At 35.5% G+C, this 15,468-nt stretch overlaps 2 protein-coding genes across 5 annotated transcripts in view; one reads left to right on the top strand and one right to left on the bottom strand.

Annotated features, from left to right (window-relative positions):
* RSPH14 (radial spoke head 14 homolog) overlaps window positions 1-15,468 on the top strand; it is a 105,021-nt gene that overhangs the window by 383 nt on the left and 89,170 nt on the right. For both annotated transcript variants that reach the window (XM_030026119.1, XM_030026120.1), the window contains exons 2-4: window positions 140-594; window positions 2,355-2,457; window positions 2,658-2,776. In XM_030026119.1, coding sequence (XP_029881979.1) covers window positions 396-594; window positions 2,355-2,457; window positions 2,658-2,776 — 421 coding nt within the window. In that variant the 5' untranslated portion in view covers window positions 140-395. The remainder of the gene's footprint in view (window positions 1-139; window positions 595-2,354; window positions 2,458-2,657; window positions 2,777-15,468) is intronic.
* The window catches only part of GNAZ (G protein subunit alpha z), a 75,445-nt gene continuing 70,771 nt past the window's right edge, over window positions 10,795-15,468 (bottom strand). For all 3 annotated transcript variants that reach the window (XM_030026116.2, XM_030026117.2, XM_030026118.2), the window contains one exon: window positions 10,795-12,862. In XM_030026116.2, coding sequence (XP_029881976.1) covers window positions 12,518-12,862 — 345 coding nt within the window. In that variant the 3' untranslated portion in view covers window positions 10,795-12,517. The remainder of the gene's footprint in view (window positions 12,863-15,468) is intronic.

Here is a 15,468-nt window from a genome sequence, read left to right on the forward strand (position 1 = left end):
CCCCTTTTAAAAGAATGCGTCTTTGAAAAACGGCGTTTTGTTTGCTTTTGCTTTAGTATTATTTTGAGCCCCTTTGGTTCGGGACATTGGACTACTTCACTTTAACCCTTTGAAAAACGTTCCCTCCCTCACCTTGCAGTGTTCAGTAGAGAATTAAACCAGATAAGACAATTCAGCTGATGAACAGACATTAATGCTGATGACCGTGAACCATTCCAGCCTGCTCTTTCATAGCTTCCTAACAATGAATGTGTGCTAAAATAGCTCTTCTGGGACACAGAGCACCGTTTAAAGTCAGTAGTTGTCTTTTTGGTACGTCATCTGTCCAGTCACCAGGTAGAGTCATTTTGGAGTATTTTTAGGGATAGGGAGAATCCTTCCCAGGAAAATTTGGGATGGCACACGCTCGTATCTCAGCCAACCTTCCCCCTGATATAGATCCCACAAAAGCTCCCATTGCATTTGGAGAGAGGGCCCTTCCTAAACTGAATGAGGAGTTACGTTCTCCTGAGCTGCTGACTCAGCAGCGGGCACTGATGGCGCTCTGCGATCTGGTCCATGACCCAGAAAATGTCTACCAGGCAATAGGAGTAGGTAAGTGATCTGTTGTCATAGGCTTTGACACTGTGTGTGTGGGGGGGGAAATCACTTTCATGCTCTACTTTTTTTCCCTGCAATGTCTTTGATGACACAAAATGACCATGAAAATTTTTCTATTTTAATCTCTACTTGTTTTACCTTAAAAAGGTAAAGAATATTATAATGCCATATACATGACAGTTATTTTAAGAGTATCCTCACTTCAGGATTTATCAATAGCTCACTGTAGGTTTTGTCAACCCTAAATACAAAAGTAATGCGAATCTTTCTTTTCTTTTGTTTATTCTGAATTTTAGCTAATTCCTAACATAGGCTAATAATAATTAAAAAAAGCTTAATTAATCCAAAGTTAGAAACACACCCCCCACCACCTCCTTCCAGTTAGTTAAATTTCATTTGCCTGGAATCTTTTCTAATCCTGTTATCCATGCACCTTTCAGAAAAAAAACCAAAGCAGTGAATTTATTAATTTCTAATATCATAGAACCACTAAATATATTTTATTTAGAAAACGGAAAAGAAAAAGCTTTTAGTTATCTTAGAGCAGGAAAAAAAAGCAAAATCCTTTTTTTTTTTTCCCCCTTCATTAGACATTTTCTACCACATATGACATGGGACAGTGGTGCCTTCCTGGATTTTTCATGCTTGAGGTGCTCAAAATACTCCTATCTCAGATCCCATAATAACAGGCAAAAACCTCTGATGAACCTTTTAATTAATAATTAATAAAATAATATTTAAATAAGGTTTACAAGTTCATTTGCAAAATCTGTGAAGTCATCTTTTGCCATTCATTCCTTCAGCAGTGGATAGCATTGCACATCCAGATATAACTTTACCAGAGACACAAAACATCAGAGCTTTTTATGCAGAACTCCTTCTCAGAAGTATCTTAGTGATTGTAGAATGAGTCTATAACAAAAAAAACCTGGAATTTCATAAGAAATTAAGATACAAGACAATATAACCAAATTCATCATACTCATTAGGATTATATCTGGCCACCACTATTTTCAAAAGCTTTTATCCCAGCACTTGGAAGAATCCTAAGTTTGGATTTTGGAAAAAAACCCACAAGCTTATTTTCACAATTTCTAGCAGTCTGTTGTGTATCTACATAGCTCATTATGTAACACTGAAGAAGTCCTCTGGTTTGGTTTTTTCTCCATTTACTTCGTATTTTTTTCCTTATAAAAGATACCAATAATCATGTTCAAAATTTATTAAGTTATTGTTTGATTAACATTAACTGCTGAAGCAATGCGAGATTGTTGTTTGGGGGTTTTTCTTGGTCAGTGCTATGTGTGTATACGCATAATCATTAACGGTTCACCAAATTTATTTCTATGTGTGAAAAGCAATGCTGTGTGTTTTTACATAGCCCATGCTACTCCTAAAGAAAGTTTTAAAAAAGTAGGCATCAATCCTGCAAACACATGCTTTTCTAAAAACATCAATAACTCAACTGACTTGAGTTATTTTTAGAGTTATGTCACTTCATAAATATTTGCAAGATTAGGATTTAACTTGATACAGAAGTCAGCAGCTTGTTTGTAGCATGGCATTTTTGGCAGTAGGCCTTGAAACTTGAAAGTTTCTTCCCTACTTGAGATAAGACAATGAGAGTTTCACTGTCAGGACAAGATGAAAATTCTGATTGTTTGCACTTCAAATTGTGAGATAAAAATGAGTATTGCTATTTCAAATTAATGCTGAAGGTAAGAAACGTTAAAATTAACTGTTGTGTCTCATAGGATTCTTGGATAACCTGAAGACTTTGCTGCTACATCATGACAGTACTGTCCGACAAAAAACAACAGAAATCCTCTATATAATGGCTATGCATAATGTCGGCAGGTAGGTGTAATTCCAGAGTTTACTGAATGGTATGGGAAATGATAAAGATGTTTCAGTGAGAAATAAGAACAGAATTTCTAAATTTTGGCAAGATGATAGATGCAATGTAAATAAGAGTATTTAGTTAAGATTAAGCATCTCACAAATATATATGAGTTTTATTATGCTTAGTTAAATCTGTCCTCCCATGTTGTTTGTAGGCAAGGGTTGATACAAAGTGGAATGATTTCTGCCCTCACTGAGCTCTTGGATGATCCAGTAGATATCTGTCGGAAGAACACACATCAGATTTTTGAAATGATGGCAAAATTACATGAAGGTAGGGATTTTTTCAGTAGTTAAGTATTCAAATGGGCAAAGCAGATAGGTGAATTTACCTGATTCCTTATGTAAAATCTTCCAGATTTATTTTATTTTATTTTCCATGAAAATCATATTTAAAAACAGTATCTTTTCTATTTTTGGTCATCTTAATTTTCTTTAGTTAGTTTTCCTATAATTTATTCTTTGGGTTCTAGCAGAAAATTTTAAAAGGTATGACTGTCATCTTTTTTATTGGTGGAGACAACTATGTTTTCTAGAGCTGTTTTTGCACTTCTAAAAATTTGCAAATTGTATAATAACAGTGAGAATACTTAACCACAATACAGAAAATGCTTTACATAGATAACAAGTGAAATGCCCCATGTTAACATAATACATCTGTGGATTGTCCTGTCTATGTATTGGTGGGACTGATCCTGCTAGATCTGTTAATTTTCATAGGTCTTACACAAGTTAAGGCTACCTGCTCAAGAGACAGGTTGCGTGGTCTGCACGCTTGAATTTGTATTTCAGAATTTTGCATCAAAAATTCACTTTGTCCTCTTCTGTTCAAAATTATGATCAGCTGTTCATCATGGTGCACTAATTTCAAAGCACACAGGGTTTGTAGAAAGTTTTTCTTGTGTTAGGACCTACAAATTTTGTGAAATGTGTTTTATGCCTTCCCTGTTCCTTGCAAGCACTGCTGTAGGAGGTGGCAAATGAGCAAGTAAGGGCACCATCTATTGTGCTGTGTATTACACAGATTAGGTATTAACATGTCATTGACCTTAGGCTCATAGGCACTGTTTCTTAAATGTACGCTTTGACATTGCTTTCAGGTGGTGAATTTAAAAAAAAAAAAACAAAAAAAACCCAAAAAAAACTAAAAAACCTGGGAGTGATGCAAGGAATAATGAAGAAGTATGCCTTTTCTAATATTTTATTCAAATATTGTTTGCCCTTAGGTAATATTGTTAAATGGACTTGGTAAGATGTGACGTTAAAAATGTGATAAATTACACCTAACTTCAGATGTCAAATTGAGCTAGTCACCCTATGCTTCCAGCAGGAGAAAAGAAGTATCTAAAGGGGCAAAAAGTCTGACATATCATAGGTGCTTAGTTTAGGATGAGACGAGTTCTGCTCTGGCGATATCCATTTATGTCCAGTGAGGTAAACAGAAGCTGGGTTGATTACATCTGTCAGGCATCTAGCTTTTAAATGCTTCAGTCTAGACAGAGGAATCGAAGCTGAGAATTTGCCTTTGACTTCCCAGAAGAATAGGTTGTTGTACCTTTTACATGCTTTCTTTATATTTAATAAATATATTTATAGTTTTCTGAAACTTTTATACACCAAGGGAATTTATGCTGATTTGTTACTTTTATTTCTAGATTCTTTGATTATAATTTCAATAGTTTTCTAATCTGAACATTAGTCTTAAACTTTTCCAGGTGATGAAAATTATAATTTTAAAAATAAAATTTCATTAGATACAAATTATCAATTAAAAAGCCATACTATTTAAATTCATGGGAAAGTATCTCGTCTGAGGAATTCTGTTACATTAACGATGCTTAAAAAAGAATTAAATGAATGCTTAAAGCCTTGCTGAGTGAGTGTACATGAATTCAAAAATACAGATGTATTTTTACATGCATGCAACCCTTTTTAAAGTTCTAAATAATTGAATCCATATTAAGGATATTAATATGGTGGGCTAAACATCTTTGTGAACATCGCTATAGAAAACCAGAGTTTCTGTTAATTTAATTTCACTAGCCATTTTACAGATTTTTCAAATCCAACGAGACAGGAACTTGGCTTAAGTAAATTTTGACCTGTCTGCCTTAAAAGAATTCTGTCTCTTACCTGTGTAGACAGATAGATACCATCCTGTAAATATGTGGATCATAATAGATACTTATGGGAGAAGAAAACTTAACAGAAGTAAATAAAAGTTGCCAAATTTTTGTAGATCACTGTTAATCATTAACCATTCAGCCATACTGGCTAAGACCTTATTCTTAGCTCTTTTGGAACTGCCTAATTCAGTAATAAGCCTTGCTGTTCTATCCCTGCTGTACTGAACTTTATTATTAACTCTAACCTTCAGATGTGGCTAGATTTCTGGTAGGCCAATGCAGGAAGTTACCACTTTTCTTTTGCTGATGGCATTTTCAGGTGTGTGCATGACGCACAACTTAAGTTGACTGGAAAGGTTTCAGTTTAAACAGGGGAACTGCCTCAGGGTTTGGTGGCTGCTGTACATACCATTTTAGATATGAATTTGAGACTTATGGATATAAACTACAACTAATGTTGCATGTAAACACCTGCCTACTTTTAGGTTCTATCTCCCAAAACTCAGAGCGTTAACTAAGTAGGTTGGAAGTTTAGCTACATAAGCAGAAAACATTCACTGGAGGATGAATAAAAGTTCTAGGGGGGGAAAAACCAATTTTAAAAAAAAAAAGCTATCCATGTGGCCCTGAGAGGAAATGAGGGCTTTTTTTCCAGTGTTTGCAGTTAGACACTTTCTAAAAAGCAGGGACTGAAAACAAGGGCTATATAGAAAGCATTTTATTAGAACCGTCATTTCTATTTAGAGACTTACTGTAGCAGTAAGCAACGCTAGCTCTTGGTGGTGCCAAAACATAAAACATTACTTATTAAGAAATCCACATAAGTGGAAATACATTGCCCAAACCAGAGGATATGTCATGGTACACCATACTGCCACTCAGGTCTACTCCCATTGTTCCGTCTTTTCCTTGCAGGCATCTGAATATGTCATCTTAGGTCAGGAGCCACTGATGGGAACTGTCACAACTGTAAAACCAGTTTGGTGATAATCAGGAAATGTGAGATTATACTATACAAGAAGAAATCAAGACACCTTCTAGAGTGGAAGGATTATCCAACTCCAGCTGAGAACTCAGCAAAAGCTGAGAGCTAGCTGGAGCAGTATCTCTCCTCAAAACCTTGCCTTTGATTGAAGGCAAAGGATTCACAGTAGCTCTGTAGTGAGCAGGAGCCTCTGTCAGACAAAGACCAGCTTCCAAATCATGTTACAGTCCCAGCTTAGTGAAAGTTGCCTATATTTACAAGAAAGGCTACAATTCTCTGAGTGGTAGTTGCTTTTCAGTGAGGCTTCTCTTGAGCTAAGACTGATACCAGTTTCTTCATTTTGGCTCTCTCACTTCAGGTCCTGGTGGCAGATAAGAACCAGGTTTTCCAAATCAAATTAACATCAAGACTTGTTTTGGGGAATGGTTCTGGAGTTTTGTCTCCAAAAAGCAGAAAAGGATAATTAGTATGAAAAGGTGGCATTTAAATAATTGTAAAATTATATTATTTGGTAAATTCTGTGCATCAGTGCCTTCATTGCAATTTCCTTTTAAATGTAAGTAAGGAGAGTTACTTTATTAGAAACTTGATATTTGTCTTTTTAATAAATTTTTTTTCCTTTGATTAATTTTCAACATTTAGTGTAATCCTAATATATTTGCAGTGATCATGCTCTCTATTCATGCAGGCCAACTTTTTCCCTACTCCTCCCCCCTTCTATTTGTAGAAAATTAAAAATGAATGTAGAGGAACTGTTTACATCTGTGAAGCAAGCAGAATTTAATCTTTATCTTCTGATCCTATATTCAAATCTCTCAGAGAGCATGATGTGTCTAGCAGTCTCTTTATAGCTTGCTTGAGTCACACCTTTCTAGGTGAAATACTCTTCCAAAGCTTAATTTCTTCAGCTCTGAAATAATGCCAAATTTTGACCATTTCCTCTGTCAATGTTTGTGCTATTAAAGGCCTCCAAGACTTGTTCAGGATAGAATTCCTTCACTAGATTAAGTTAGTCTTGCACAGCTTTCTACAAACCAGATTTTTTTAGGGGGGTGGGAGTGGGGTGGGGGAAGAATAGAAAAAACCTGTGATCCTCAGCCTGTGAGGTATGTACAGTCTATAAGATCAGTGGTGTAGAAGCTGAACTAGCATGTTGTCTGTGAAAGTATCTCTGAGTAATTACCCTTGGAAAAAGGTGTTTTTCCAAGCCATGTATTCTTTTTATTTAGATAAACATATAACATATATATAAAAATATACACGCCTGTATTTAAGGGTTGGAAGATAACTCCTTGAGCAGAATTGTGTTACTGTAGAATGGACTCATATACAGATGGCTACTTACAAGAAAAACAAAAAGGTTCTAAAACTGTTTTCTTTGCTATGAGACAATTTAGGGAATTATCAGGGAGAACAGTAGAAATTTTCCAATAGGTAGTTAAGCCACAAGGCCTGACATAATTCATTTGACATATTACAGGTGTAGAAATAGTCTCTGCCTGGTAATTCAGCCTTCTTCAGCTAGCCGAGAAACTGTCTGTCTTCCTCTCTGCATTTACTTCTACACTTCACATCCAGATAATGATATAGGATGTAACTTGTATCAGCTGGAGGAAGTCAGCAACTAATACGCCATTCCACAGATAGATTTCTGATGTTTTCTAGAGCTGAGGTAATTTACAGGGCCAATAAAGCAGTGTGTTCCAGACTAGACAAAAAGGAACATAAGCTGTACAAGCATTTGGCATGAAGTGTAGTTTTTTGTTAAGTGGGAAGTGGTCAGTGACTCCAGTTAGCAATATGCGAGGCCACCTGGTCTTTCTCCAAACAGGAGTAATTTAGGAAAATGCGGTTATTTTAAGCAAATCCACTTGCAGACTATTTTTGTATACCAGTATCCTCCATGAACAGTGGGATCATTAAAAACTAAAAGGTGGGAAAATCCACAAAGATGGGAGAAGACCGAGGAGTAACATTTCCAGAAGAACCAACAACTTAGTGGCAAGAATTAATGGGCAGAAGGAAGAAAAAAATAAGATAGATATATGTATTCAATGGAGGATAGAAGAGGGAGAAGAACCAGCAGCAGGAGAAAATTAAGAACATTGGAAAAATTAATAGCAAAACTTTCACTTTTTGTGAAAACAATTAGTTGACATACAATACTTAACAATGTTAGTGAAAGGGTGTTACGCAATGATAAATGACCTGGGCAATAACAACTGCAAAAATAGTTCTAGGAAAAAAATCTTTCACTAGGATATGGTTAATACTGGAAAAGTTTAATAATTCTTACCCATCATCTATCCTGTCTTTTATGGGTACTTAATCCTTTTAGACAAAGATTGAGGTGGATTGGATGGGGCAATGGATTTTTAAGGTTGCCAGAACCTCTATTTGGGAAAAGTCCAAGAGATAATATTTCTCCTACTTTACTGACCCTCACTGTCTCCACTATTCCACCCTTGGAAAATCATAACCAATTGCATCTGTGGATGAGGACTGTTTAAGGATACCTTTTTCCCTTTGAAACTTGTTTTGCTGTATGGAGTGCAAATGATAAAAGGACAGATGGCATGCTTATTGCAGCAGATGGAACATCTCTTCTGTGAATGTCGTTGTTGCCCAGGTGAAGTGAAATCCCAGCTGTATTAATGCAGTTTTCAGGTGGCAGTGCACTGCATCACTGATAAACCTGAGAACTGAGAAAATAGATGCAAATTTAATTGCATGATTTACCCAGGTGGATGACTAAGAGTCAAGGGATTTCATTTCAGCACCTGTCTTTGGCCAAGACTTTTTAGTTTTAACTTCCCTGTGCCTCAGTTTTCTTATACAGTCACTTTACTTCTGTGTAAAACAGAATTTATTTTAACATCTTGAATTCTTCAGATAGAAAAGAGTAACCATGAGTTACTCAGAATACTAAGATGAAAAACGTCATAGGAATTAAATGATTAGAGTGTTAATAGCAAGGAATTGCTATTCAGAGAACATGATTATGTGAATTGATTATTTAAACTTAATTATTTACTGCTTTATTCCTCCCCATGCCTATACTTTTCTTAAACCAAGTAGGAACACATGGCAGTGCTTCAATTTCTTTCCTCCTTCCCAAGATAGCCTTCATTCAATAAGAAATATAACTGACTCCTTTTCTTCAGAAATACCCTTAGGCCTTTGCTAAAATATCCTAGGTTTGCCACTTCTGTTGTAGGTTGCCTGTAATACTTATGTTAGAAGGACTGTCTTAGCTGAATAAAGATTTATTTTTTAATATAAAATGTCTCTTACCCTCCTCCTAACTGACTACACTTTTGGTTTTAATTTTCCTATTCATCTTTCTTACCTTGAAGCTATGCTTTAATGAATGCAGGTGTTTTGTCACTTCTTTCACTAGTCTGAAATGGCCACAGTACCATGAAAACTAGAGCTGAAGGAGGCATAACATCTAATAGTCCATTCATTGGAAAAGGAAGCTCTGACTCATTTTACACCTTTTTCACAATTTAGCTGGATAATAATAGGATATTACGCTACAGAAAGCAATTTAGGCTAGAAATACCGTGCAATTTCTCAAGTAAATGATAGCACTTTAATGGTAAACAAAGTTTAGAGGATCCTGTACTAGCTCTACAGACTGTACTAGCAGTTACCATATTTAGCTTTTAGTAAACTCACCAAGTCAAGCAGCCTGACAGCAAATATCACAAGGAGGCAATAGTATCTTCTCATTACAAGTAAGACCTAAATATGCCTTATGTGGCATGACAACCTTTTATACCTTCAAGGTGCAGCCTCATTGGCTCTTTTGCCTCTATTATTCAGGTGTAACAGTTGACAGGGAGTGCTTAAAGGGGCTCTGTGTCTTTCAGTACAGGGATAAAATACCTCCTTCAAAATTAGACAGATTTTTCCCCATTCTTGATTATGTCTGGACTGAAGAGTTTTCAAAGTCTTAACCCATGACGTAAGCCTCAAAAAATATTTTTTGTTATGGTTGCATTCTCTATCAAGGTTGAAAATTACTATTGCTTGAACCACTACCTTCAAGAGTATTGTAGTTGTCTTGGCAGTCCCAGCTCATCATTAGCTTGAGTCTCCAGGTCACTTAGAAAAATCCTACCTTGAATCTAGGTATCCTCAAACAGGTCAAAAGAAGGATTCTTAAACTTAAAGTAAGAAAGATTAGGATGTTCTGATGCATTTTGTAGAAATGCTGAGAAGCAAACAAAGGAATGAAACTATCCAAGCACTATCAAATATTTTCAGCTGGTCTCAGAAATGATTAATGGGGTGAAGGGTCCCAAGTCAAATTCTGGTTAAACTCCAGGGGTATTATTTATCTAGCATCCTCTAACAAGTGATTTTTATGAGTTTATGCTGTTTGTACAAGAGTTGCACCTTTTCTTAATGTACATCCAGATTTCTAAATATTTCAGAGGATGTTCTAGAAGAACCTTGTTATAGTCCGAATGGATGGAATTTTCAAGAAAACTTAAATGAAAAACCATCAATAAGACTTATGCTGGTAGATCACCCTATATGGTCACTTTAAAAAAATATTTAGATTTTTCTTAAAGTCTAATTTTTCACAAGCATGAGCCAGACAGTATTTCGGATTGATTTTGGAGACTTGCTGAGAGCTCAGTAGTACAAAGATGTGAACATATTTTTCAAGTTTTTTTCAATCTTTAAATACAGGTTTAGGACACCATCTTAGGTGCTATTCAAAAATTTATATATGTGCTTATACCTAGACATTTCTAAGCATAGACATCGGTGCAAAGTACCTACTTGTGTAAGACAATATGCAGGTAGGCTTCTTATGTATCTTGCAGATAATATGGAAGTTTCTTTCCTGATATTTCCTATACTTCTTGATCTAAAACTTCTTTCCTAAAATTGCTACTAACCATCTCCCCCCAAAATATAACAATAGCATGCATTCAGAATTTGTAAAGATGCTAAATGGGAACACATCCCTTAAATCTTGCTGAGTTGCTCAAATGTAATTGCTTAGATTGAAACTGCTGAATGTTGGTGAATAAACTGAGGAAAAAGATCTGGAGCAAATAAACAAAACTTAGCAGTCTGTCATAAAGGAAAGAAAACTTCACAAACATCCAGTTAAGTAACTGTCATAACACTAATTAATGAACACACTATAGACACGTTCAGTATCATTTGTATTATTTATTTTTTTTAAGTGGACAATTTAAATGTTGATGTTATTAACCATTTTGTTTTAAATTTCTTAGAGCCCTTGGCTGAGATTTCTTGCACTAATCATAGTACATAGGGGCAACAAAAGTAGAAGGTTATCTTCCAGTGTGCATGTGTGTCTGTGTTTCTGTGTACATATGTGCTTTACAATTATCAAACATATATTTACACACCAACTTTACACTGAAGTCTTTCAGAAGTCTTTTCTATGGCAGGGGAAAGAATCAACTGACCAAAGGCTTAGGTCTATATGATCCATTTGAGATTTTCCAGTATAGTCCCACAGAGCTTCTTATGCATTCAAACTTTTGCCGGAATGTTACTCCATCCAGTAGTGTTTCTTTATGAGATGAAACCTGGAGCTGAGGAATGCATCTCTTCAGTTTCCTTAACTTCACTAAACTGTAAATAATTTAAATTATTAAATTGAAATATCAAGACATTTAGTTATTGTTCGTATCGCTCATCTTTAACCTTCTAATAATACATCACATTTTTAAAATAATTAAAAAAAACAACAAAAAAAGACTTTGGAGGCTATATACTACACAATCTCCATGGCTCCTGCTTCTTGGGAAATCTGTTACAATATTACAATTCCCAGAATGTATTTGGAGCAGTGGAACAGAATTGTCCGTTGGCAACTTTCACATTCAGCAATCCAGACACTACAACAATAATTTAAAAAATTGCTTTGTGATTTATTTTTTCTATCTGTATTAAAAAAGGAACACTAACCTACTTAAATATAGTTTGGTTTTTGTGAAACACCACAAGATTTGGCAAAAAAAGATGTAAAAGGAGACTGTTTTGATGTATAAAACTCCTTACCAGTAGAAGAAACACTGACCTTGATTTGGCCTATTCATAGATTCATTTCATGTAGTTTTGCTGCATATTTGAAGCCTTAAAGAGCAGAAAGAGCTGCTAGTCAGTTTGGAAATCACAGAACAGTTACGCACCAACAATTCCTTTAACAGGCAAGGTGTCCATGATAAACAGTAAAGTAAAGCAGAAGTGTGTACATAGTATATGCTGTGAGTCATGTGCATGTGCATACATGATGTATGTGTATATACTGTTTGGCTGTGTGTACCAATATTGTGGGTGCATGCCCATTCTTTACAAATTTAAGTAGTATTTTGCTTAAACTCTCCTGTTCTGTAGCTTCTGGTTTGAACTAGCTTTTCTCTCCATACCCTGCAAATGACTTAATCTATCAGTCACCAGCTTTATATCTTCATGTCAGTAAAATTTTAGGACAACTGGATGAAGAATTATTTCTTACATAGAACATGATAACACTCCCACTGTAGGAAATGGAATGAAACAAATGGAATAAAAGTGCAGTGACTGTGGTGAAAACTTCTCCACAGAGTTAGGCCTCAATCTCTTTTTGTTTTCGTTTGGGGTTTTTGAGTTGTTGATTGGATTTTTTTTACTGGGGGGGGGGGGGGGGGGGGTATTTTTGGAGAGGAGGCCTTCACTCTCCAGAACATGTATTTTTGAAAAATGATGTAGCGGGTTAAGGGGGCATAAGAGGAACTGTGTACATACATCAGATTTCCCCTTTTCTCTCCTTGGGCTACTAAGCATTGCCCCATGTTTTTCCACTAGAAGTGGAAGTGGTTAGCCCCTTTTTTATCACTTCAGGAAAACAGATTAAGCCCAAGGATTCTTAGCAGAGGCCAATATATTTGAGATTGTTCTGAATGATGACATCTGTCACTGCATCAAAGACAAATTGTATGTTACTAGTATCAGTGGCGCAGGTGAAGTGTGAGTAGATCTCCTTGGTCTCCTTGTTGCGATTCAAGTCCTCAAACTGGCGTTGTATGTAGACTGCTGCCTCCTCATAAGTGTTTTGACCTTTGTATTCAGCAAAGCAGACTGTTAAGGGGATGCGTCGGATTTTTTCTGCCAGCAGATCTTTCTTATTCAAAAAAAGGATGAGTGAGGTGTTGATAAACCAATTGTTGTTGCAGATAGAATCGAAGAGACGCAAACTTTCTGCCATTCGACTCTGTAGGAGAGGAAACAACACTGTCAACAGTAGTGTTCTGCATAACTGTGAAAAGCACATAAAATACATTATTATGTCTATCAATGAGCAAAATCTGCTTTTAGAAACAACTTTTGTTTTATTTGGTGACTGTACATCTTACCTGACCATGAAATTTCAGGGATCTTAATTCACTTATTTGGTTACAATACATTTCACTACAGACTACCTCTTCCTTTATTTTTTAAAACATTTGGCAGCTACGGAAGAAAGTCTAAAACTGAAGATCTAGAAACAATAGGTGTAACTTGGGAAAACATGGTTGTGTTCAAACTTAGGTTTGCACTATAAACAAATTCTTTAAATAAAAGGTATGAGTAATTTCTAAGGATTTCACACTAGAGAAATATTCTGCTGTTAATAAAAAGACAGAACTACTACAGCACAATTGTAACAGTGCATCATTAGATGTGTAGTTTAGCACACTATACATACTCAGAATTTTTTCCTTGCCTTACTTCTCCCCATTGTATAATGGTAAGCTGGAAAGAATACACAAGAACCACATTCTACTGTGGTGGGACAACTTGTATACTTACAGGTGAAAGCTGAGTTTAGCTAGATGTGTTTAACATCTTTCTGTCTGCTGCCCTGAGTAGGCACATTCCATTTATGAACAATTTAGGATGACCACCACCGTTACATATTTGGAAATAACAATCCAATGCCGCTATAAACTGAAAGCAGAAAGGTCCGTTAGAAATCAACGGCCGTCTTGAATTTTCCTGACGCGTTGCTGCTGCGACACGCACTCAGGATGCAGCTGGAGCTGTCCATGGCACCAAGTGCTCTTGGAAGGCCAAGTTTATTGCTCGGTTTACACCTATACATAGGTGTAAACAGATGTAATGTTTTGAATAGAAAATATTCTAGATGATTAAAATAAATATCACTCAAGTATTGTCAAAAGTAGATACAGAAAATATCTTAATCAGGCTTTTTTGCTAAGGTCAATGTTTTCCAGCATGTTACAACTTAGATCTTTTTTCTGTTAGGTTTCATTGGCAAATCAGCATTATGATCATCTGACTAACTTTAGTCAGATATTTGTCTATCATGAAAATTTTTTAAGGTATGCACTCATATTTTCTGTTTAAAAGAAAACATATCTTTTAACCAAGTCATCCTATTCATGTTTAGAGAATGTTGATAAGCATGGCATTTTACAAGTAAGCAACAAGTGTCCATTCCAATCATTTTCAATACCCAGCAATAATTTTTATTAATAAAACTATAATTCTTGAGTAAGTGGACCTTTATTCTGTCGCAGTTCATCTGTGTTCATGTACTGCTGAAAGTAGGAAAAGGATATGTGACTGAAAATTTGGAATCAGTTTTTTCTGTACAGCAAATGTATTAGGAAAAATGTCTAGAAACAAATATTCACAAAACAAGGTACATTTTAAAACACTGGAAATTATACAGATTCCAAAGATTTCATAGACTCTGAGACAGAGGTAACATAGGCTAAAAATTGGAATTCTTGCAGTGATGTCTGTTTAAATATTTTTTTAACTAGAAGAGTCTTTTAGCTGTGTGCCAGTTATTCTCCTCTTGAAAATTAACATCAACTAATGTTTCAACTTTGTGATAATGCTGTTTGCTATTTTGACCTCCATAGGCCAGTTTCATATCAGATTCCAAAGCCTTAGTTATGCTTTTTCATCATTCCCATCCAATCCTTTTCATATACCCCAGAACAATTTTTGTAATTTTTGAGTATCTTTAAAATCTCAGAATGCTGTAAGGCATATCTACTTGTTGTAGACCTGATCCAATGCATGTAACTCTCAAAATAATTTCAAGTAGGTAAGCCAATGTGATGTTAATGACAGCATGAAATTCAGTATTCCTACTCACATGTCCAGATGAATTGATTTTGTACGGGAAACATTTCTGTAAAGCTTTTAGCTCTTACCCAAATGACAGGCCTAGAGTTAATATTTAGCCTACAGCTAAAATATTAGCTATTGTTCCTTCTCAGGTTTTTTTTTTTGTTTAGGCTTTATACTGTTGAAAACATTGGTGTGAGGAATCATGGTTTATTCCTGTCTTACCTTCAACAGTCCTTCCCTCTGTTTTGAGATAACACTAAGATTTATTGCACCATGGTCACAAGATGCAAAGAATCCTTGTACAGTCAGCTGTGTAAAGTCTGCTTGCTGATAAACCATGGATAAAATATGAAGAAAGCTTTTCATATAGATGTTAAGTTTCCATAAAGAGATGCATATATTCAGATGATTATTCTTTAAACTGATCTCTACAAAAGCTGTACAAAAACTGTTCAGATCGCTGTTTCATGTATTTGTGAAGTCTGGTTTCTTTAATTCAATGTATCTTTCACCTTTTTTTTTTCCCTTCAGACAAAGTGAATTTGCAATACTGTCCTGCTAAATTAAGAAAATAAATCCTGTTCTGTTTAGAGTATCTCTTACTTTCACTATTCTCAGATCATGAGATTGCATAGGATTTAATATAATTTCTTCAGCTTAGTCCATATAACTAATTTAAATAAGATTAGGCATTATCGATCAGCATAGTTCATGATGGAAGGGAGGGGTATT

Source organism: Aquila chrysaetos, chromosome 9, assembly GCF_900496995.4.
Source record: "Aquila chrysaetos chrysaetos chromosome 9, bAquChr1.4, whole genome shotgun sequence".
NCBI classification, from domain to species: domain Eukaryota; kingdom Metazoa; phylum Chordata; class Aves; order Accipitriformes; family Accipitridae; genus Aquila; species Aquila chrysaetos.